At 55.4% G+C, this 23,473-nt stretch overlaps 1 protein-coding gene across 1 annotated transcript; it reads right to left on the bottom strand.

The window, feature by feature from the left end:
- Nucleotides 1-1,773: 1,773 nt before the first annotated feature.
- Nucleotides 1,774-21,574, bottom strand: FOXN1 (forkhead box N1). Its single transcript, XM_052658583.1, has 9 exons — nucleotides 21,530-21,574; nucleotides 14,983-15,114; nucleotides 14,128-14,586; nucleotides 11,649-11,762; nucleotides 9,584-9,714; nucleotides 8,145-8,241; nucleotides 4,500-4,707; nucleotides 3,824-4,315; nucleotides 1,774-2,087 (listed from the first exon to the last, which is right to left on the bottom strand). Exons 1-9 carry the CDS (start codon nucleotides 21,572-21,574, stop codon nucleotides 1,774-1,776), a joined length of 1,992 nt encoding a protein of 663 aa, XP_052514543.1.
- Nucleotides 21,575-23,473: the final 1,899 nt, after the last annotated feature.

Raw genomic sequence — 23,473 nt, 5'->3', positions numbered from 1 at the left:
ACTGAGTGGGCCCCTGACCCTCCAGAGACCACTCTCCAGGGCCAGCAGGGCACACAGCGCCAGGCTGCGTTTCGTTTATGTCACCTGTGGAAACCAGAGCCCAGCCAGGGAAAGATGGGGGCAGAAAGGCACAGTCTGGATAGGGAAGTGACCCTTAGTGTGAGGAGATGGAGGCTGAGGAAGGGACAGATCTCGGGAGGAAGGGATGTGGGGGAGGGTACCTACTCCCTCCCTCCCTCCTTCCCTCCTTCTGGACAGGGCAGCCGCTGCTTTCAATCCTTCAGGAAATTCTCCTGGGAAGAGATGCCCCCCCCAACCCCACCTCAAACCTTTATCCTTTCCTTGCTGTTCAGAAGTTCTCTGAGATGCCTCATTCTTCAAATTGAAACTTCCTAGTTCTGGGTGAGGGCTGGGGTAAGATCACATGCCCAGGGAAACTACAGTCAGTGTGTCCTGACCTTTTTGCTCCAGGGAGGGGAGGTCCAGAAATGAAGTCTTGGTAGCTGAGACCACAAGGCATTTGCTTTATTGTTCCAGGACAGGGAACAGTGGCAGGCCATCAAGGGTTCTGCTTGTGACTCATCTGAGCCTGGGCCCAACCTTGGAGGGAGGGGTATTCTTGTCACCCTCAGGCCCCGGGTAGGCTGAAGCTCCCACTTCAGCCTACTTGGTGTGGGTTGGGCACTCAGGTAGGACACAGTGGCCAAGCAAGTCACACCCCCTTGCTCCAGGTGCATCCTGGACCTGCCAAGCAGTCAAAGAGAGGGGGCATGGGTGCTCCCCCACCAGCCTGAACCAGAGTTCCCTCCCTAACTGCCCAGGCTGTCTGAAACAGAAGTATTCATAAACTGGGACCTAAGCTACATGAAGCTCTCAGGGGTGACTGTAGTGACCTGGAGGGGCCTTTCCTGCATCCAGGGCTGGGGCAAAAGGGCACTTTCAAGTTTCCAAGGGCAAGGCTTTTTCCAAACACTTTGTGTCGGAATTGGGCTCAGTTTGGTCCTGGGGCGGACATTGCCCCTCCTGTGTGTCATCCCCCGGGGGAAGCCAGATAGAGCTTAAGTTAAGGACAGATTGAGAGCCTGGCAGGGTGGGTGCTGTGAATATCAGCACCCTCTTGGGGGCCCACAGACAACTTGGGGAGAGGTTCCATATCTCCTCCTTCTCGATGGGCTGCTGGGGTGAAGATGGGAGAATAAATACAGGGCGCTGCTGGGAAAGATCACTCCTGGGGTGGGGGGGGGGCAGGCCTGCAGAGAACGTGGACGTCAGAAGAGGGTGCCAGGGTGGTCTTGGACCTGGCTGGGGACCCTGAGCTTTTGATAACCAAAGCCTTCAGCTCTCAGCTGCCCCCCAATGAAGTCTGTGATATAGTTCTGATTCCTCTGGATATAAGGTATGTGAGTGGGTATATGTTTGCATAACTGTGTGTGTATGTGTGTGTGTGTGTGTGTGTGCCTGTGCACATGTGCACAAGAGCCTAAGTGTGGATGAGTGTGAGCCATGGAGAGTGCATTTTCTTCTTGCCCAGACACTTGCTCTCCGGGGATCCCTGGGCCAGGAGCTGGTGTACCAGGCGGTGGAAATATGCGAGGGGCAGAATCCTGTGTGGTGACTTCTCCACCCCCAGCTGCCAGCTAACAACCAAGTTGGCTTCATGACATAGGGGACAGGGAGTGTGTTTCCTTCCGTGACCTTTAAGGTGAGCCCAACATGGGCGGCCGGCTGGGACTTCCGGGCCAAGCAAAGGCTGGAGATGCTGTGGGGCATAGCTCAGGCCAGGGCCATGGGCTTGGAGCTGGGGCTGAGGTACACAGAGGGGCCAGCAGGGGCCGCGGCGGGTGCGGGCTCCAGCTCCATGAAGGCCGAGTAGAGGGTGGTGAGATGCAGGTCACCCAGTGCCCCGGAGCCCCCGGTGCCTGGGGGTGCCAAGTTGCCTGTCCCACTGCCGGTCTCGGCCAGACAGGGCCCGGGGGGATAGCAGGGAGGGGGAGCTGGCGGCACCGAAGACGATGTCGGTGATGAGGTCACCAGTACCAAGGGGTCAAGGGCCAAGCTGTCATCCTTCAGCTGTTCCCACAGGTTTCCTATTTGGGGGAGAAAACAGGCGTGACTGGGAGGTACCAACGAGCCCTGTCTGCCTCTCACCCCATGCTCTCACACACGAAAGGGAGCAGGACTGGGGTAACACTGATCAGAGAGCAGACCTCTGGCACTAGCTCTCTGACCCCAGGCAGTTGCTAAACCTCTCTGCATCCTCCTCCCCTGTAGGACATTTTGAAAGCCATAGCCCAGATGATCTCTGTGGCTCTTTTCGGGGGGTGGGGGAGTGGTCAAGGATTTAAGAGCTGCCTGTTGGAAGGGTTGATGCAGATGCTGTACATTCTGGGGTTACCCTGGGTAGGGAGCCCTAGGAACTCTTCACCCTGGCTCTTGTCCAGGTTCCCAAGGAAGGTGAATGTGCAGCCCAGACCAAGGATCTTCCACTAATGCACCGCAGCATCCAGTGAGCTGGTTGGGGTTCTCTGTTGCAGGGCCCAAGGAGAAGGAGCAAAGCCCTGTCAGGAAGTGCTCCCCACTGGGAAGCATTGACTCTGGGGTGCAAACTGTGCCGCACCTGATCCTTCTCTGTATGCTGTGTGACCTGCATCATGGCTGGCTAGGGCCTGGGGCTCCTCCCCTGGGGATCAGGGCTGCAGGGTGTGGAGGAAGGGGGCTGAACTAAACCCGAGGCTGGCTGCCTGGCTTCCAATCCTAACTCTCCTTCTTTCTAGCTCAGTGACCTTGAATAAGTTACTTAACCATGGTGCACATCTGTGAAATGGGTTGAATAATCCCTCCTACCCTATAGGCCCACCTGAGAGAGCGCATGTAAAGTACCTCACAAGATGCCAGACAGTAGGGCTTAGGTAAATGTTTATCGTAGCCCACGTATCTATAGATTCTTCTGAGTCTGTGGAGCCTGGCTCCCTACTTCTGGAGGGGGCTGCAGCTCTAGTTGCCTTTCTCTAAGAGTAGCTTCCCAAGACCCAGGCTCTCTCCTCATCAGACTGGGAGATCTCTGAGGGTCAGCTGCCTCCACCTGCTTGTGGATGTCCCCTACCCCAGTGCACACAGACGGCCTGAGGCCTGGGTCAGCACCCTCCTTCAAAGCTCCTGTGGCCAGTACCAGGGCCTGGGGGTGCACAGGAGATTAGATGGGAATGGGTGGGATTGGCCACAGGCAGAGATGAAGCAGGCAAGATGGAATGGAAGAGACAGAATCTCTTCCTGGGACCTGCCTAGCTCCTCGGCCTCCCCTTCTCGAGGAAGATCTCTCTCCTTCTTCTGCATTAGGTGATGAACTCCAAAAATACAGTCGCTTCTGGAAATGTCCAGAATCTCAGTTGCTCACAGTCAACTATGGAATAGACCATCGGCCCCTTTCCAGCCTGTATCTTCTGAAGCTACTTGGGGGGCACACACCCCTGGTCTATATCTTCTTCTGAGGCTGTTGAGCCCAGCTCCCCACTTCTGAAGGGGGATGCGGCTCAAGTTGCCTGTCTCTAACAGTAGCTTCCCAAGACCCGGGCTCTCCCAGGCACTTTCAGCCCAGAGCTGAGAGTGGTTTGGTGATAGGTCAGTTGGAACCCATTCAAGGGGCAAGAATATTCCTCTTTGACCCTTCACCAACCACCACCACCCATTCCCCAGCTCTGGGCTTTCTCTGCTCCAGAAACTGGGTAGTTAGCAGACTGCAACCTGGAGACAGATGGGTCAGGCCACGCCACCAGCTGCCCCTCTGCAGGCCTGTCCCCCCTCCCCACTCCCACTCCCAGCTCACCCTGGAAGTCAAAGTCGGTGAGAGAGGGGTTGATGGCATCCAGGTCAGTGCCAAGGTCTCCGTCTGGCAGCAGGGTGTCGTGCATGGTCCTGGCTGGGGAAGGTTCAGCCAGCAGCTTGGCACTGTGGCTAGGTGGGGTGTGGGCAGGCAGAGGCGAGTCCTGGGGGGTGCCCGGCTGGGCCCGCAGCTCTAGATGCCCATCTGGCTGTGGGAACAACGGCTGCGGAGGTCCTGGAGGGGCCAGGCCCGGTGAGAGGTGCAAGTATGTCTGCCCATAGCAGGAGGGCGCATGCCCCCCAAGTAGGTCCTGCAGGGGATTCTTGCCAGGAATGGGGCCCGGAGCTGGGTGGATTGAGTGCAGTGGCTGGGAAAGCCCAGATGGAGGTGCCAGGGGCTGGATGGGGCCAGAGCCTGCCAGCCCAGGGGGTGGGCAGCCGAGCAGTGGGGAGCCCAGCTTCTCCCTCTTGTCTCCAATGAGGCTGTCCAGCTCCTCTGAAAAGGCCCAAGAGAGGACACTGTGAGACCTCCTTTCCCCCACAGTCGCTCCCAGCCTTGGAAGCACATTCAGGCGCTTTCCTTATTCATCAGCTTTCCATCGCCCAGCCTTTCTCACCAACCCAACTCTTAATTTTTTGGCTCTGGCACCCCGGGTCCACCGTGCGGCCGGCAGCCTCACCTGGCTTGGCCATGCTCTTGCGCACGGCGATGGGGTCTTTCCTCTTCCACTTCTGCAGCTCCTCCTGCATCTTGTCTATCTTGGCCGGGTTCAGGGCCCACAGGCAGCCCTTGCGAGAGGAACTTCCCGATTTGTTCTCTACCTTCTCGAAGCACTTGTTAAGAGACAGGTTGTGGCGGACAGAATTCTTCCAGCCATCAGGCGCCGTCTGCCAGAGCAGAGCAAGACACGAATTCAGGCCGGGTTCAGAAAACGCCTTGGCCGTCTGGGCACACAACTGCCACCCACTCTGGGGCTTGTTGAGCTCCTCAGCGACCAGCCCACACTCAGTCCCATCAGTAGTGGGGCAGGGATGGACAAGAACCTCAGTCACAGTTATTAGCACCTAAAATCTATCTCCATCCTATCCCATGCCCTTCAGAGGACTGTGGAGGTAATTCATACAGGAGGGGCTGGTGGGTGCTGAGGAGGAGGTGCCGAGCCTCCCCGACCTGGGGTTGGACCACTCCCTGCTAGGTCTCCGGGTCTGTGCTTGGACCCCTGTGTGGAGAGGGCCTTGCCACGCTGAGCTCTCTGGGGCTGTGTCTCCCTGCTGTGAGCCTGACTCTGAGGTGTGGGTCCATGAACTCCTCTGAGTGTGAGGACACGTGTGTGTTGCTAAGGATATGTGTGTGTGAGAAAGTCTCTCTAGGGGTGTGTGTGGGTATCCATGATTGTATATGTGTGTGGGTGTTCACATGCGTGTGCCTGGGGGGCGTGCCCTGGTGGGGAGGCCAGCCCTCAGGCAGGGGATGCTCGTGCCAACAGAATAAACACCCATTAGGAGGCCTGGTCATGCCACCAGTGCAGTAATTGTGCCCAGGGAGGGTTGTAAAAACCATTAGGCTGACTCAGTCGGGTGAGAGGCGGTGGCGGGGGTGCCACTGGGCACCCTTCCCCCACCCACCCGCCCAGAGCTGTGTTCCAGGCTCTATGACAGTCCTGGGCCCAGCAGGGGTGACTGTGGGCAGAGCATCCGCTCTGCCTGGTGAGGTCCTTCTGCGCCCTCACCTCCTGGCCCTTCTCCCTTCCAGCTCACCGTTTCTGCCTAATGAGGGGCAGCCACTCCCTCCTCCCCAGCTCACTTGCCCCAGGGAGCAGCCAGGCTGAATCACGTCCAACAGAACCAGGCCCCAATGCCAGCATCACTGCAAGTGGTTGGCAGGAGAGGCTGAAGCCTTTCTTAGGGGCCACTGGCCTGGGTCAGGGCGCTGGTTGAGATGACCCCCAAGGCTCCCAGGGTCATGAGAGAAGACTCTTAAGCCACCAGACCAGCCAGCTAGGGGTTCACCTTCAACACCCACAGCAGTCCCTACGAGGAGTCAAGACTGTGTGGCCTAGTGGGCAGAGTTAATGGGCACCAGGCCCTTTTACAGCCCCATAAATCTGTGACTTTGGGATGCCAGAGCAGCCCCCACCCCAGCCACTTCCTGTTTGGAAGACAGATGGTCAGCACTAGCAATTATGTCCAGTGGCTGGAACTTGCCCCGTCCCACATCCCTGACTCACAGGGCTTCAGGACGCCCATCTCAGCTGCCTTGGGCATGAGTGCTGCCCACCCCAGGGTCCACTCTGTCCTAGCCCAGAAAAATGACCTTCAACTGGGGAATGAGAGCTAGAGGTGGGGAGAGGATCTTTGAACTCTTTCCTTAAGTGGGTCGGAGTGGATTTGTCAGAGCTGGAAGGAACCTATGTGCCAATTGGTCCAATCTGACCATTTTGCAGACTGGGAAGCTGAGGTCCAGAGAAGAAAGGGTTCAGGCTGAGATCACATAAGGAGGCAGGGTCACAGCCAGACTCCAGCTCTGTTCCCTAACTAAGGGCCCTGCCCAGGTCACCCCACTGGATTGTCTTTACCACCTGGGGCCCGTCCCATCCTCACAGATGGTTTCTCTCTGAAGTCAAATGTAAACTTGGGAGGGAGGGAGTGATGCAACTGGCTAAGAACAACAACTGGAACCAAAAAAAAAAAGCAGTTAGACCTCTTCACTCCTCAGCCCCATAAAACAGGGATTACACGGCTCCCAGGAAAAATAATTAAGCCAGGAAGATGAGATGTAGGGAGGGGCTGGGGGCCAGGCTGGGAGTTGGCAGGGAGGAAAAGCTGGGAGGAATGGGGCAGGGCCCTCCCCCACTTCCCTCTCTCTGGCCTGACTCGTTGAAGCCTTAAGGGACACTCTAAAAGCTTTACAGGTCAATGAGACTTTGGTCCCCTGACATGCTGGGATTTAGAGGGCAAGCCCTGGATACCGGCTTTGATGCTGCTTGAATCCCAGTGCCAACTCTCTCCTTGCTCCTCTCCCATCCAGAAGCTCTGATGGATGACCATGCTTTTTTGTTCTTGGCCAGAACTCTGGCCATCTTGCCCATTTTGTCATTCGGTGGCAGCTCAGCAAGTACAAACTTGCTGGAATTCTTGTTCAGTTGCTAAGTTGTGTCCCACTCTTTGTGACCCCAGGACTGTAGCCTGGTCAGGCTCCTCTGTCCATGGGATTTCTTAGGCAAGAATACTGAAGTGGGTTGCCATACTCTCCTCCAAGGAATCTTCTCGAGCCAGGAATCGAACCTGCATCTCCTGCACTGGCAGGCGGATTCTGTACCGCTGAACCATCAGGAAAGCCCCTTGTTTGAATATCAACCTCAAATTATCTCCAGACAGCAAAATTGGGAAGATGGTGGGGTCAGAAATCACCCACTGGTGGGTGGAGCTGAGTTCTGGATTACCTGGGTCTCAGCTCCCGCCCTTTGTCCGGGCAACAGGTGAGACCCATCCGGTTGCAGGCCTTGGAGAAGGCACTCCTTATACACAAGTTCTGACTTCCCCTGCACCCACCCCAGATGGAGGGGTTTTTGTTGGAGGGCCTGGGCAGCCTGTGGACAAGGGAAATGGGAAGCCAGAAAGCCTGAGCCAGCAGCAAGTGATCCCACCTGCTGTTTGGCCTTGAGCAAATGGAGAGAGAAGGGTGCTTGTCTTGCCTCTAGGGAAAGAGTCTGGTAGAGCCCCAGAAGCCCCTTCTGTGGTTGAAAGAGACTAGATCCTGTCCGTGGGAAGGTCAGGTGAAACAGCCAGCTCCCTAGGACACTCTAAGACTGTGAAGCCCACACCCCGCTTTCTGGCAGAACTGCAGCTGAGCCTGCCGCCCACGGAGGCAGATCCTAATCTCTCCCAGGAAGGCAATGAGTTCTGCAGCCCCAGCATCCTGGGTCACCTTGGCTGGCCAGCTCCCACCCAAATTCCTCAGTCCCACAGCATCCTGGGGGCAGCGGTGGGAACAGCCTCTCATTTCTTCCCAAGCTCTGTCTCCCCGTTTGGGGTAGGTGGATGCTCCTTGAAGCCTAGCAGGTTGCCATGTCCACCGTCCACCAGCATGAGGTCTGACTCCAGCCTGCTGTGTGACCTCTGGTGAATGGCTTGAGCTCTCTGTTGCCCACACAGAACTGCCTTCTGAAGGGCAGACAAAGGGAAGTGTGTGGTGGGAGGGCATACCCTCTCCTGGCTTTCATTCAAACTCATCTCCCACCTCCCAATGGTATCTTCTGGTTCCAGAGAGGTCTGGCTTGCCCCAGGACTTGGGGGTGGTGGGGTGGAGTGGATTTGGGGCTCACCTTGAAGTAAGGAAAGTGCTCCGTCATAAAATTGTAGATCTCGCTGACAGGAAGGCTCCCAGTTTTACTGTTCTTAAGGGCCATGAAGATGAGGATGCTGAAGGCAGAGAAAGCTCTGAGAGTTGGAACCTCTGATCGGGCCTGGAGTCTTCCCCCACCCCCCTACCCTGGCTGAAAGAAGAGGCTGCTGCAGAATTCATGGGTGAGAGGCGGTTGAGCGGAGAAGGGATGAGAAAGTATCCACTGAAGTTAGGAATTACTGATATTCAAGGGTCTTGTGGCATCTAAGAGAGCTGGGTTACACTCTTGGCTTTAGTCACTCACTAGCTGTGTGACCTTGGGTGAGTGCCTTAACCTCTCTGAGCCTCAGTTCCCTCAGCTTTGAAAAGAAGAAAGTAATAGCTACCTCAGAGTCATGACGATTAAGGATGCTGCCTAGCATATAGAAGGTTCTCATTAAATGGACGCTGTCATTACCAGTCAGCCCTCAGCCAATTGCTTGAATATTGGATAGTAAGGGAAGGAACTCAGTTATGTAGGAACTCCAATATGAGCCCCTACAATGTGCCAAGCATATTCTCTCACTTAATCCATCCAAAGGCCTGAATACTGCAGGGTTTTTTTGTTTTTTTTTTTTGTTTTGTTTTTTTGAGGTGAATAAGCAGAGGCTTAGAAAGATTAAGTCACTTGCCTGAGGTTTCACAGCTAGTAAATTCGGAGCCTGGCTTGAACCCGGTTCTACTGGACTGCAAAGATTGCGTGTGCTCTTTTCTGTGCACCAACCTGCCTTCCACAACCCCCTTCTCTGTGCTCCTGGATGATGTGTAAGTACCTTTTCCATTTCCTGAGCTCACCCTGGCTGATGACTTGACCCCACGTGAGGCCTGGCACACAGGAGGTGGAGTATCAGTGTTGGTTGGATGAATGAAAGTTCAGATGGAAGGGATCCCAGATGGGCAGGGTGCTGCTGGCCTGGCACCTACAACCCCAGCCCCAGAGCAGCTGCACTAGGTCTGGTAGATGCTGAGTAACTGAACCACCTCTGCAGACCTCATCCCTCGCTTACTTCTGATGGCACTTTAGGGTGAGGCTTCTCTCTGAGTCTGCAGAAGGAGGGGAAAGGGAGAAGCGCCCCCCTCTAAACTCTCAGTCCCAGGGCCCCAGGAGGCTAAAACCTAGCGGGCTTACCCCAGGGCACCAGTATCTGCTGAGCTGAGCCACAGGCATGGATCCCCAGGGTTGGACGAGAGGTCAGAGGGGAGCTAGTCAAGCCCCGTGCCCCCATGCTGGATTCTTCTCTCTAGCATCCTTTGGAAGTCTACCAGGTATGACTTCCACCACCCTACCATTACCCTAATTCCTCAAGGATTCCATGTCTCAGTTTCCCCAGGGACTTCTCACCTCTCTTCCTTCTACCCCAGAAGTGCTGAGAAACATACCTGTAGGAGTAAATGGGTTTTGGGAAGAGGGGCTGGTGCCCATCGGCGCTGGCCTGGGGTGCAATCCGCTGGTAGGGATAGTGTGAGGAGCCCAGGTAGGGTACAGGGTAGCTGCTGCCACCTGGTGAGTACTGTAGAGGTCAAAGGGGCAGAGTGGTTGCCATGGTAACCAGTCTTCCCAAGGAAGGAAGTCCCCTCCCCCCACTCATACATCCAGAGAAGGAACTGAAACTAGATTCTTCTCTCAAGCGTTCACCATCCATGGTCATGGGCCCCGAAGACAGAGCTATCTGAGGCTGGCCAAGGATGTGGCTGTCCTGGGAGGGCCTCTGAGGAGATCCACATTCCAGAATTCAGGATCTCAGAGGTCTCAAAGCCTCCTTCAGCATCCTCCTCTCAGGCCTCTAGGTACCCTGGTTGCCATGGTGATAGGACAGGAGCTGAACTAGAGAGTGTGAGGGGTAGCTTGGGCCCCTGTACCCTTTTGGGCAGGTGCTCCCTGGCATCTCCTGGAGTGCTTGGGCCGGAAGTGGGGTGTCCGGCCTGGGCGTTTGCTGGGCACTGGCCCCTTTTACGAGTTTCAGTGGCTCTTTGAAAGGCCCGGTCATGGTGGTGGGCCGGTGTGGGTAGGAGGTGGTTTTCACAGCAGAGGGAGTGGCTGCCAGGGATGGTGTTTTATGGGGCTGAGAGGGGGGTAGGAGCCTCTGACTCCCCCGTCTGCTCCAGGCTGAAGTGCTCTTTCCAGGTCACCCGAGAGACACTTAATGACTGAGTCACCCTCTCTGCAGGCTCCATAAAGCCCTGGGTGCGGCCATCTTGTTCGGGGAGGGGGTGCAGAAAACAGAGGGTATCAGGACAGAGCTGGACACGGCGAGGCCGTCTAGGGTCTGGTAGCCCCTGAGCCCTGCTGTGGCTCGGTTCCTGTTGGGCCAGGCTGCCTCAGGGACGCCCCTACCCTGGGTCAGACCGTGAGCCTCAGGATGGCCCGGCCACTCCAGCCAGGCTCCTCACAAAGTGGGGATGATCCTGTGTTCCCTCTGCTTCCCTCCTTCTCTTTCTTTCTCCCCACAAAGCAAGCAGTCTGACCACCCTCCCGCCCACATGCCTGTCTCCCTGGCTTGGCCAACATCAGGGCCAATGCCAAAGAGCTGGGAGTAGAACCTGCTCCACAGGCAGGGCCTGTCTCAGTGCCAGGCTGCAGGTGGATGGAGCTGGGCGCTGGGCAGCCACTTGCTCTGTCTTGCCCGGTGACTCCTGGGAGCTGCCTGGCTGCTCTGGGGCACTTTTCTTTCTCTTTTTAAAAGCCTCCATCCCCTGACAGTGTGGGGCAATTACTTGGCATCCTGTGAATTGGGGAGTAGCTGAGGCTGAGCAGTGGGGTGGGGAGTAGAAAGACTGTTAATCTCTCAGTCATGTCTGACTCTTTGCGACCCCATGGACTGTAGCCCACCAGGCTCCTTTGTCCATGGGATTCTCCAGGCAAGGATACTGGAAGTGGGTTGCCATTCCTTGCTCCAGGAGATCGTGGGGAGGGCGGGTAGGGCCAAAGATGATGGGGACTTGGAGCCTCTATGAGGAAGGTCCCCTAGTCTCACTCCTTGTCCCACCCTGACTAGGCTAAAGGGAAGTTTGAGGCCAAGGCCACAGAACAAGATGGTGGCTGACCCAGGCGTGAGCCCATTGTTTCCTGTGGTGTTCAGCCTCATGTGTCACCCCACTTAAACTCCTTTTCTCTTTGCTCAGTCCTTGTCTTGTCCTCCTCTTTCTCTCGTTTTTGGTTCCATCCGGCCCTGCCCCAATCTCAGCCCCACCCTCTTTGCCGAGACCTCTCAGGCACTGCCTGGGTCTCAGACAAGCCCCGCCCACTCCGAGAGAAGGGCGATTGCTTCCCTTCCTGTGAACCCCTGTTCCCCACCCTGGGTGGCCCAGCCTGAGCTTCAGGGCCCTGCTGCCCCTACCTGCCCATCCAGGTGTGCACGCATACACTCACATACACACCCACACATCACACATGAACACAATATCCTGAGACCCTGGGGGAATTTCCCACCTGCCCCAGACCCACCTGATGGAAGGGGGGCTGGGTAGGACAGTACATGTGCTGCAAGGGGGGCTGGTAACAGTACATCCCTGGTCCACTCTCCAGAGCTGGGGGCTTGACCTTGACTTCTGACCCCTGCTGGAAGGAAAGAAACAGATGACCAGTCTGGACCTTGTCTTTCTTCCTTCCTACCATCCATCTTGAACCTTACGCAAAGGCAATTCCACTTTGCCTCTAGCAAAGCTTATTCCTGGAGAACAAATACTTGAGAACAGAGGAGGACAAGAATTTCCTGAGGAAACTCGGCAGCTTAGTGGTGGAGCTGGAGCTGGAACTGACTGTGCTCCCTATCCCCCACTTCCCTGCAAGTGAGAGGCTGAGGCTGGGCTGTCCAGGGAAGTGGGGGAGACTTGTCGTCAGTCACACTGAAACTGGGGTAGGACCCTGGAATGGCACAAGGATGCACGGGCTGACCCCACTCACCAAGCCTGGCTTGGGACCTGCCTCCTGGTTCAGGACCACCAGCCCCTCAGAGCAGATCCGCAAAGGACCGCTGCTCTGGAATTCCCATTGCAGAGCCATGGGGAGGGAGCACAGGAAGTGGCCAGACAGGTTGGTCCAGCTGGGGCCCCCAAGGCCCTACCACTTCCTATTCTGCAAAGCCCATGGTAGATCTAGCAGGTTCTCTGGAGGGGGCTAGTGTGTCCCCTCTGCTCTGAGCACCCCCAACTCAGAGCCTCTGCTCTCTGTTCTGAGGAATCTGTGCTGTGTGCTAAGTTGCTTCAGTCGTGTCTGACTCTTTGCAACCTTGTGGACCGTAGCCCACCAGGCTCCTCCCTCCATGGGATTCTCCAGGCAAGAATACTGGAGTGGGTTGCCATGCCCTCCTTCTGCCATCCCTCCTCGGGATCTTCCCAACCCAGGGATTGAACCAGTGCCTCTTAGGTACTCCTGCATTGGCAGGTGGGTTCTTTACTGCTTGTACCTCCTGGGAAGCCCCTGAGGAGTCTACCCAATTGCTAGTCTGCTGGAGCCCTGCACCCTTTCCCACTCTGGCAGAGGGAGTCTGCAGCTGCTGCTGCTGGTGGGGGCTGGATCCTGGCTTCCCACAGGTTGTGAGCCCCACATGGAAACCCCAGGGATGCGCCTAGAGCTCTACCCTGAGGAGGCACCCAGACAGAGAGCACAGCTAGGGACTGGAAGGTAAACCAGGCCAAGAGCAGGTGGACCATTCTTCTTGGGGTTACCAGGGGTCTGGGGAGCCAGCATCTGGGCCCAGAGGGTCAAATCAGCTGTGAGCTCTTTCCTGGGTGTGCCCTGGGGTGGCTGATGCAGAGATATCCATAATCGTAGAATCTTAGGCCTAGAAGGGCCATGAATACTATGTCCAACCCTATCATTTGGCCAATGATGGGGCTGAGCCCATAGAAGGGAAGGGATGTGCCCAAGATCACTCAGTGAGTCGACCATCCTGCTGTGGGTCTCTGGGCCCAAGTTCTTCTCCTTGGTCTCTATGGGACCTCAGTTTCTTCTTCTGCAAAATGGAGATAGTGGGAACTCTTTAGAGGGTTGTCGTAAGGATTAAACAGGGTGCTTGAAAGGAAACATCTGGCACAGTGACCAGAGGCTGGCACTGAGTGGACATTTACGGGGCAGTAACTGATGGGATGGGGCTTCCCAGGTGGCTCAGCGGTAAAGAATCTGCCTGCAATGCAGGAGACTTGCAGGAGATGCATGTTTGGTCCCTGGGTTGGGGAGATCCCCTGGAGCAGGAAATGGCAACCCACTCCAGTATTCTTGTATCTGGAGTAGGCATAGCCCCAACTGGGAGTAGGTTTTCCTCTTCGCAAGGCAATAAGGCGATGGGGTAGGTGCTGGTAAGTATACTTTTCTGATGAGGCTCAGAGAGGTTAAGTCACTTGCCCAAGGTCACAGAGTTTATGGGTATGGCTATGAAAGGACATTGATCTTCTAAGGTGCTTTCAAGGTATTTCAATGAATACACCCAGGCCGCATTCTAGGTAAAGAATGGGGCCCAGAAGTGCCCTTTGAGAAGGCTTAAGTCCTCTCCCAACTCTGCATGCTGCTGCTGGAGTGGAGAAGTGGTGCTCTGGGACTCCTCCCTAAGCCCTTTCTCCAGGCCTCTGGAATGTGTTTTTCTTCTCGAATTTACATATGGGTGTGAAGGTCTGGCTGGGGATTCTTGACTTTCAAACAAACAGAGAGAAGCTGCATGTAGGAATCCTGACTCAGGAGCCTCTGGGGAGCTTCCAGCATCCTAGGGTCTGACCAGACTCCCTGACCCGACCCCTTTGACACCGGGCCAGGAGGTGGACCTGGAGGCTCCGAGTGAAGCTGAAAGACCCCAACTCTCTGAGCTTGCAGGTGCACACTGACCCTGAGTAGAAAGGTCTGGAAAGGGGATGGCAGAAAGTTTGATCTCAGAAGGCTTTCCGGGAACTGGCACAGGGGTGATGGGGTGCGCGCTGGCACTGGTACTCACCAGGACTTGGGGGCTGTGCTCCTGGCTGGGGTAGGGGAGCCCGTTGCACCAGACATCCGCAGGGAAGCCAGGCAGGAAGGCCTCAGCCTCCCCCACATCCGCAGGGATCTCCTCAAAGGCCTCCAGCGTCCCCGGGGTCTTAAAGGAGTGTCCATCGAGGGCCAGGGCAGTCTGGGCCTCGGGGAAGACATCCTCATGGAAATGTCGCTTATATGGGTGGAAAGGCACATGGCTGCCCTTGAGGAAGCGCCCAGGACCGCTCGCAGGCCCCTCCTCAAAGCCGAAGCCGGGGTACTTCTCTGAGGGTGAGAGCCGGAAGGGGCCCGGGCCAGGGCCGGCTGGGCAGTGGACTTGCTCGGGGCCCGGTGACGCGACGCTGGGGCTGTGTGGGGGCAGGGAGGACTCCTGCTCTGGAGGGCCATCAGGCACAAAAGACGAGCAGCTGAAGCCGGCGTGCTTCTGGGGCAGACAGGGTAGACAGCCTGTGAGCGGAGGATGGATCCAGCCCCGACTCTGTGCGAGGGTAGAGGGTCTGTGACTGAGCTCTGGGGAGCCCCCGGTGGAGGAGGGAGACCTAACCTGCCCTTGGAAGCCTCGATCTGATGAGGATGCACCACTTTGAACCTCAGTAGGACGGACACATAGCCCTGCCCTGGGAAAGTCCCAGACCAAAGGGACAAGCAGAGGCCCAGATCTCAACACTTCGGGATCTGGGAGTCCCTGGGTACTTGTTTGCTGGGAAAAAGCATAAGACGGAAGCAGGGAGGTCCCAGGGGGTTGGGGGTGATGGCCCACCTGCTGTCGTGTGGCCCTCTGGTCTTGGCCTCAGCCCAGGCCAAGGTGCCAGGTACTTACGTTCTGCGTGGGGGGGGAGCCCGGGAGGCCCGGTGCCTGCATGAAGTCCCCTTGGGGCTCGCCCTCCAGCCTGGCAGGGCCCGGCAGTGTGACGTCAGACTGTGGTGGGAGTAGCGACACCATCACCCAGTCCTGGCCTTGAAGAAAGCCGGCTGTGATGAGAGCGAGGACCAGCGTCCAGGGCTGACCAAGCCTGAGTCCACCCCTCCCACCCCCTCCCTGGGCTGGGACCCTGCCTCCAGCCAGACGTCTGATGAGAGAGAGAAACAGACAGATAGAGACAGACAGACAGACAAGCTGAGAGAAACATCAGAAACAGAAGGAAGCAGATAAACAGTGTGAGAGACAGACAGTGAAAGACACACAGGGAGAAGCTGGGGAACCTGCAGGACGTGGGTTCTGGTGGCCCCGTGGGCCTGGCATGACACTGAGGACTGCGTGGCCTCTAGGGTTTTCTCCTGTGTCTGCCACACTCCAAAGTACCTGTGACTGTGCAGGCCTCTGCCCTTTCTCGCCATTTGGAAAACTTGGGGCTTGCACTAGGCGACACGTGAGGGCTCTTTCTGCTCAGATATTCTAGAGTTAGAGGAGAACTCTGCCCAGCACAGCTGGACAGGACTCAGCTCAGGGACATCCCTGGCAGTCTGGTGGCTAAGAATCCTTCTGCCAGTGCAAGGGACACGGGTTCAGTCCCTGGTCCAAGATCCCACGTGCCCTGGGGCAAGTAAGACCGTGCCCAACTAGAGAGAAACCTGCGCACTGCAACAAAAGATCCCATGTGCTGCAACTAAGACCCAGTGCAACCAAAAGTAAAGAAATAAATATTATATAAGAAAAAAAGACTCAGCTCAAAGCTGGCCTTTTTCTTGCCTTGCTAGCTGTGTCAGCAAAGCTCTGAGCTTCAGCATCAGTCATCTGCAAAAACAGGGAGAGAGAGAGACGCCCTCATGCAGATGTGGGGTTAAATGAAATTATGCACATGAATATTGAGCACAGTGCCTAGCTATAGCAAGTGCTCGATAAATGCCCGCTCCCCTTATTAATAGCATGACTGATATGCCTCTTACTGTTACTAACCTCAGCTCTCTGCGTTCCTCTCCACCACCTACAAAGGGCAGTTTCTCCTGAATGTATTCCTCTTTGCCCGAGTAAACTCTGAGAAAGTCTGCCCTGAGCAGAGGGCCTGCTCTGGGCTGGCCACTATATAAATGAATAGGAGAACTTCCTCATCATTTGTCAGAATAATCCTGTGAGGAAGGTGTGTTATTAATCCCACTTTCCAGATGAAGAAACTGAGGTTCAGAGGGTTTATGTGACTGGCCCAAGTCACCTAGCCAATCCTTGGAAGAGTTAAGTTTTGAACCTATATCTGGCCGACTCTAGAGTCTATGCTCCCCTTAATTTCTTTGCTTAGTGGGGTCAGAGTGGGGGTGCCTGAGCTAGGGGGCCAAACAAGAAAAGCCTGAGGTTGACACTCACCCAAGACCCCCTCTGACAGAGCAGGACAACTTGATTTCCCCCAACTTGCTGTCCTGGGAGCTCTGGGAGGGATGGCTGGCCTCGGAGGCCCCCTGTGTGCCCTGCCTGGGGTTGGTACATCTTTGCTAAATAAGCTTACGGCTGTCATTTGACAAGGGGGTGGTGGCGACCAGGAAGGGAAGGTATTTGCCTGAAGTCCCTCAGGGGCTCAGTGGCGGAGGGGGCTGGGAGCTGGGGTCCAGGTAGGGGGCTGGGGGAGGCTCTCCCGCCCCTTCAAGAGTCCCTGCCGCCCCTTCTCTATGTCCCGGTGCCGCTCACTCGGCAAAGCTAAATGTGGCGTGACTGGGGAAGCGCCGAGCTGGCCGTAACTGGATACCGAGGTGGAGCAGGCCCCGGGCCGAGGGGCAGGGCAGCCCATCTCTGGTTCTGCTTGAGCGCCCAGCCTGGCCCCTGCTCCCTGGAAGCCCTGGACAGCTAGGGCCCGCCTGCCCCGCTTGGCCCCGGGCCAGACCTGCTTTCCCCAGGCCTTCTCCATTCCCTCCTGACAGAACGCCGGGGTCCTTCCTCCGCCCAGTTCTCAGGCTTTGTAACACATGGGGTGGTGGTCGCTCTCCTCTCTGGAGGCAGAATAGCACGTGGTGAAGAGCAAAGGTTTTGGGAATTCCCTGGCGATTTAGTGGTGAGGACTGTGCACTTTCACTGCTGAGGGCGTGGGTTCAATCCCTGGTCAGAGAACTAAGCTCCTGCAAGCGGTGTGGTGCAATGCACACACACAGAGAAGAAGCAAAGGCTCTGAACTGGGGATGACCTGAATTTGAGTCCCAGCTGTGTCACTTTCCTGGTTTGGTGACTTTGAGAAACTGTGTGATTCTGTTTCTCCCTTTGCTCCTGTGATCACGGGGCCTGGGGACCCACCTCATATGGCCGTCATGAAGATTAAGTGACATGATGTGTACCAGGTGCCCCACACATAGAAAGTGCTCAAGGAGGTATAGTGCACGTCTGGATTCATTGGCCAGATGTGGCTGTGGCTCCTGACCCCACACTCTAGTTTCCCTGATGGTCTTACCTCTTCAGGCCTGGGGACACTGGCTAATGACCCCATTCCCAGATGACAGTTGCCTTTGTAGTCAGGCCCTGTCTGCCTGGCCTTTACTCAGCCTGGCCCCAGGGGGTTCAGACCCCGGCTCTGCTCCTCTGAGACGTGAACCTGTGGAGGCCTCTCTGAGACTCAGAGTGGGCCACCCCTCCTGTGGAAGTTCTTGCCTTCCCAGAAGGGCCCCTACAGCCTCTGTCTCCCCCTCATCCTGGCAGCAGCCCCAGTGTCCTGGGGTGTTATCGGTAGCCCAGGCTGAGTTCCTGTAAGTCAGAGGCCTTACCTGAAGGCTTTAGTTCCCAGCCGTGACTTTCATATCCTGGCTTGGCCAAACCACTACCCCACTTCCTCTGAGCTCCCAGGGACAGGATAAGAACCAGGGAGGTTAGGCAGAGTTCAGAGGCCAGTGTCTTGCTTTGCACTGGGGGTAGACATCCCTAGATGAACCTCAGTGAAGGAAGGAGGTTTTATAACCTCTGAGTATGTTTTATAAACGATGACTCCTGATTTGATGACAAACCCCATTGATTGCCTCGGCTGAAATCCTGTTCTACAAATCGGGAAATGAGGTCCAGAGAGGTTAGGTGAGTTGCCTAAGGACGCACAACCTCAAGAAAGATGAGATCCTTCACCGACTGCCATTTCTAAGGGTACTTTTGCCTCAGGGGCTGGGCAGAGGAGCTTTCATTGGTGTATATGGGGTGGAGACTTCTGTCCAGCACAATGAAGGACTCACTGCGGAGAGGAAGGTGAGGCTGCCTTGGCTTCTGACCCTTTTCTCAAATAGCCACAGGGGCTCCTAAAGTTGGATTAGCTAGTTTGGAAACTCTAGAGTCAGGATTGGGTTTGAATCCCAATAACAGTGGGACTTTGGTTAGGCAACTTGCTCAACTTCCTTCCTTGGGCTTCAGTTTCCTCATCTATAAAATAGAGCTAATAATACATACCTCTCTGGTGGGTTAGATGAAATATTGCTTGTAAATAACTTAATGCGTAGTATGTGCTCAATAAATGATAGCTATTATTAGTAATTAACAGTGGGACAGAGTATTTTAAAGCTTGAGCTCTGGGGGCGAGGACCAGGAAAGGAGAAGAAACTCCTCTGTCCTGCCTCTCACCTCCATCTCCCTGACATCATCCTCCTGCACTGGCAGAGGCTGAACTTCCCTCCTCCTGACCCTCTGGCCTCAGAGGTCATTTTAGCCATTCCCCTGAGGGAGAATGGCTGCAGAAACTCCCAGGGATTAGAGTAGGAAGAGAGGGGGATGACTCTTGCTTTGGATCTCCCAGGAGTCCTCTCTGATGGGCGCTGGCCTCTGCATTCAGGAGGAATCTTTCAGGGAACACTGACCTTTACCCTGCCTGCTTTAGTTTCAGAGGGCACAGTGGGACGTATGTCTGCAAATCCCATCAGCAAACCATTGCAGGAGGTCCAGCGAGCACTCTTCCTTCCTCGGATCCTAGGAGCACCGCGATGGCACTCAGGACTTGCCACTCAGGGTGGGCTCCTCCACTCACAACCTGCCCCCTTGTGGGGCTGGAGCTAGGCCAGGGCTTTCAGCTGGTAGACTGCGCTCTGGGGTCCCTTTGACTATAAGGGCTTTCCTAATCACAACTCTATGTCTATAAAATACTCGGCAGTTTACAAAGCACTTTGTCTCTGTTCTCTCATTTCATTCTCCCATTGCCTCAGAGAGTAGCAGGCAGTGGTGTGCTGGGGTCAGCTGCTATGGACTTGTTAGGGCCAACTGTACAATTCACTTTTGGTGAAATTGGCCCAGATCCTCAAATTGGCAGTGGTGGGAATATCTATCCAAGGAAATCAGCAAATGTTGCAGATCAGCGCCCCCCGCCACCCGCCTTTTTTTTTTTTTTTTTTTGAGAACTGGTGGGTGAACATTTATCACATACCACTGGTAGGGGAGAAAGGTCATTAATCCCATTTTTCAGGGTAGAAGATTGAGGCTCAGAGAGAATGACATGCCCAGGGCCAAACAGTTAAAACTGAAAATATCTCCTGAGTCTCAGGCCTCAAGAGTCCCAACAACACCCTCAAACACACTTCAGGTATGTAACCTTGGCAAAACATTATCTGAAGGCCAGTTTAGCGTCCAGGTATTCTGTCTAACCTCTGCTCTCCGAACTTCTCCTCCTTCTATGATCCTGCAAGAGTGGGAAGGCTGGGGTAGGGATGGAATAAATAGACTTGATCTTCCCTGGAGTCAGAGGGAAGAAAGAAATGGTCCTCTAACCTGAATAGAAGGCATGATGAGGAAGAAATTTCCCCAGAAAGTATGACTGTGGGATCAACAATCATCGTGGTGGCATCTCGGCTCTGTGTTCTTGCAAACAGCCAGGCCTTTTGCCCCTTGTACCCAGCACCCACCCCTCAGAGACTCTCTTTTTAGTACCCCAGGATCAGGGCAGAGGGGGCATTTGTGGGGTAGGGGTCAGGGAAAACCCTGTTTGCTGGTTGTGTGACCTTGGACAAGTCACTTCCCCTTTCTGTCCTCAGTTTCCTTATAAGTAAAATGATACACTGGGACCATTTGCATCTAAAGATGCTGATGCTGGTCCTGTAGATGTGGATGTGGTCCACAGAGCTGTCATCTCTGGGCCCTCATCTCTGCTCTTCCTTCAGGAGGAAGGAAATCCTCAAGGGGACCAGGAACAGCTGGGTGAGTTATTATACCCTAGATGGGAGGTGCTGTATTATCACTCCCATTTATAGATGAGGAAACTGAGGCTCAGAGAGGTTAACCTGACTTGCTCAAGTTCACTCAGCTAGTAAATGATGCTCCCCACTTTTCAGACACTGGCTTCAAAGCTAGGGTGCTTAACCACTATGCTCCACAGCCCCACCTCAGGAACACCTCAGCTTCCTTGCTCACACCTGGAAGCCAGAGTGGCAGGTGGGGGGCAGGTTTCCTTGGGAGGGTCTGTCCCCGTACCCCCTGTGGGCAGCTGAGTCACAGAGGACACTCAGGGCCCTCACTGGGCTCTCTCTACACTCCCTCCCACCCGGGCTGCTCCTACCTGCCCTTTATGAGAGAGGTGGAGATGGCGGAGTTCCGCCTTAATGGTTTCTGTTGCTGGCTGCGGCAGCATGTTTTACAAGGGGTGGGGACCGTGCCCAGTGCTGCCTGTGGCCCCACCCGGGGCTCCACCCGCCTGGCTGCTGGGAGGGGTCCCCTGGAGCAGTTCAGTAGTTACCTAGTAGGGGTGGCAGGGAAGGGCCCGGGGGCCACTCCTGAGGCTGGGCACCCTGGGATCCTGGGAGCCTGGGATTTCTAGCCCCGTTGCTCCCATCTAGGTTGGAGGCTCTGAGGTCGAAATCCTGTCCACTCTGGCTCTTGACCCTGGCTTGGTATCAGGAAGTGGGTCAGCTGCCCCTGCCTTGAGATCTGATTAAAGTGCTCTGAGAAGCAGCTACAGATGGAAAGGGCAGGGGGGTGGAGCAGGGGAGAACAAAGGATGAAGAGCTATCACGTCTCCCCTGGGGTACTTTCCTCAAATCTGACCCACTGACACCCGAGACTGAGTCATTGCCATCCCCCCAACAAGGACTCTCCTTCAGCCATTTCAGTCACTCCCCTGCCTCTGGAAATAGGCTGGTCCTGGAGTACCACTCGATATGTCTGTCCTGAAGAAGCACTTGAAACATCTCCCATGCCTGGGGCTGAGCTGGAAGCTCTTCCAGGTGTCTAACCTTGATCTCTCTTGTAACCTTAGTCCTCCCGCCCTCTTCTTCGCCAAGAGCTAGTAAGCGGCAATGGACTCAGTCCTGCTCCAGGATGGATCCCAGCCTTGCTGCGGGTGTCGAACTCCAACAGCTCCCTGCTCTATTCTTTACCCAGCAGCCCTTCCTTTCTACCATCCCTGAACACCGTGGGCAGTTTCCCATCTCTCCAGCCCGCTCCCAGGCCCTGCCACCCAGCCCCGGCCCCAAAGGAACTGAACCCAAGCACTCACAGCAGGCTCTGAGCCGTGGCCACCATGGCGGCTTCGGGGAGTCATTCAGCCCAGCAACTCCCCAGGAGCCTCCATCGAGGTATAAATACTCCCACATGCCTGGACCAGCCCCCTGCCTGAGGGCTGGGGCGGGGCTGCCTCCCCAGGCCAGGCAGGCAGGTCACATGCCCCATAAATGCCACAGGACCACAGGCCCTTACCAGCAGCCTTGGGGAGACCTACTGGGGCTTGACTTCTTTGGATGGATGAATGACGGATGGATGGAGGGAGGGATAGGTGTATGAATGGAAGGATAGATGGACGGATGAAATGGACAGATCAATGGACAGACAGGTTGATGGGTGAACAAACGACTGGATGGGAAGCTGGACAGATGGACAGAGAGATGAATAAGTGGACAGTGGGATATATTAATGGGTGTCTTTGAACTGCCTTTGGATATACTCATTTAGTAGATGGGGAAGAAAGAGATGCTGGTTTCAAGAAAATAAAAAATGCTATTCTTCTAAGCTCCCATCCCTCTCTTTCTGAGACATTCCTAACAGACCCCCTTTTCTCCTCTGCTATGGCCATCAGTCAGAGAGACTGGCTCTACTGGGTTCTCCTTAGGGTCCGTAGGTAACCCTTTCTAAGATACTTCCCACCTAAACACTCCCAACCCCCAGGAATCTTTTGGTCCTGGTTATCATTCATGGTCTTTTCCTCCCTCCTACCTACTCTGGAGTTCAAGCTCTGAGGCTGTTGCTCCCAGAAGCAAAATCAGCTTGCCATCCAAGTTTAGCCGGGGCGGGATGCGGTTGCACAGTGCAAAATTCTCGTTTCCAACAGCATGAGACCCTCACACAGGCAATTTAGGGAGAAGCTGTGCCCCCATCCCCCACCTTCCCCAGGAATTTTTAAAGGCATGACTGGGTCTGACGGTGAGAACAGGCCTGGCAAGGGACTTGTGTGTGGACCAGGTGACCTAGAACCACTGGGGGCCTGACTGGGGAGCTGGGCTCCTAGGAGGTGGGGACTGTTTGCCTGCTTTATCCTCCCGGGGGCCAGTGTACAGAGAGCAGGGGTCTGATTTCCAAAGAAAGTTCCTTCCAATCCTCAGTCTGCCCAGCTGTTAAAGGGATCCAAGGGTGGACGATGAGATGGGAAATGACAGAAGGGACAGGAGGATTTTTCGCGGATGATAAAATACGGCCTTCATATTACAATGAGCTTCTTCCAGCCACACTGGCTAAAGAGTGAGTGAGGAACGGGCTGGGGGATGGGATGGAGTTGCTCACCTCTGAGCACCCATTAGTTCTGTGATCCAGTGTTTCAGAAGTCCTGTCCCCATAATCAAGCTACTCAGGGCTGAGCCTGGTGGTCCCATTTCCTGTGGGTATTTTAGTAACTGGCTCTGCCAGTGACTGGAAGCTGAAGATATGAGCTGTGAGACCAGCAGGGATGACTGGGGCCTTGTTTAACCTCATCCTCTAGCTTGGCACTTATTATCTCAGATGCCCCTCCTGCCACTAAGCCTCCTCTCTCCCCTCACAGGGGTTCCTTCTGATCAAGGACCCCAGAAACTCCTTTCCCAGCTCTGCCATCAGCCTGCGCTAGTCACAGAAATTAACCTCATTTCCTCCTTTCTAAAATGGGATCCTCTTTTTTGCCCTACATATCTCACCCGGCTGTCCTGGGGACTGAGTGAGGACCAGGATGTCAGAATTCTCTGAGGAAGATAAACCAACACCATCTTATGGTACCCCCACCTCTTCTCCTGGGACCCTGGATCCACAGGATTTAAGGAAAGAGGAGGGGGCTGAGATCTTTGCCCCTTCAACTGTCTGCCCCTCCCTGGGTGCTCTCCGTAGTACTGGTCCAGACCCCTTTCCGCCTGCTCACCTTAGTGGGGGCATGAGATGAATCAGGAACCTACCATCCCTTGAGCCAGGGGCCTCTCATGCT

Source organism: Budorcas taxicolor, chromosome 19 (genome assembly GCF_023091745.1).
Source record: "Budorcas taxicolor isolate Tak-1 chromosome 19, Takin1.1, whole genome shotgun sequence".
NCBI classification, from domain to species: domain Eukaryota; kingdom Metazoa; phylum Chordata; class Mammalia; order Artiodactyla; family Bovidae; genus Budorcas; species Budorcas taxicolor.
This window is presented reverse-complemented; position numbering and strand designations above follow the sequence as displayed.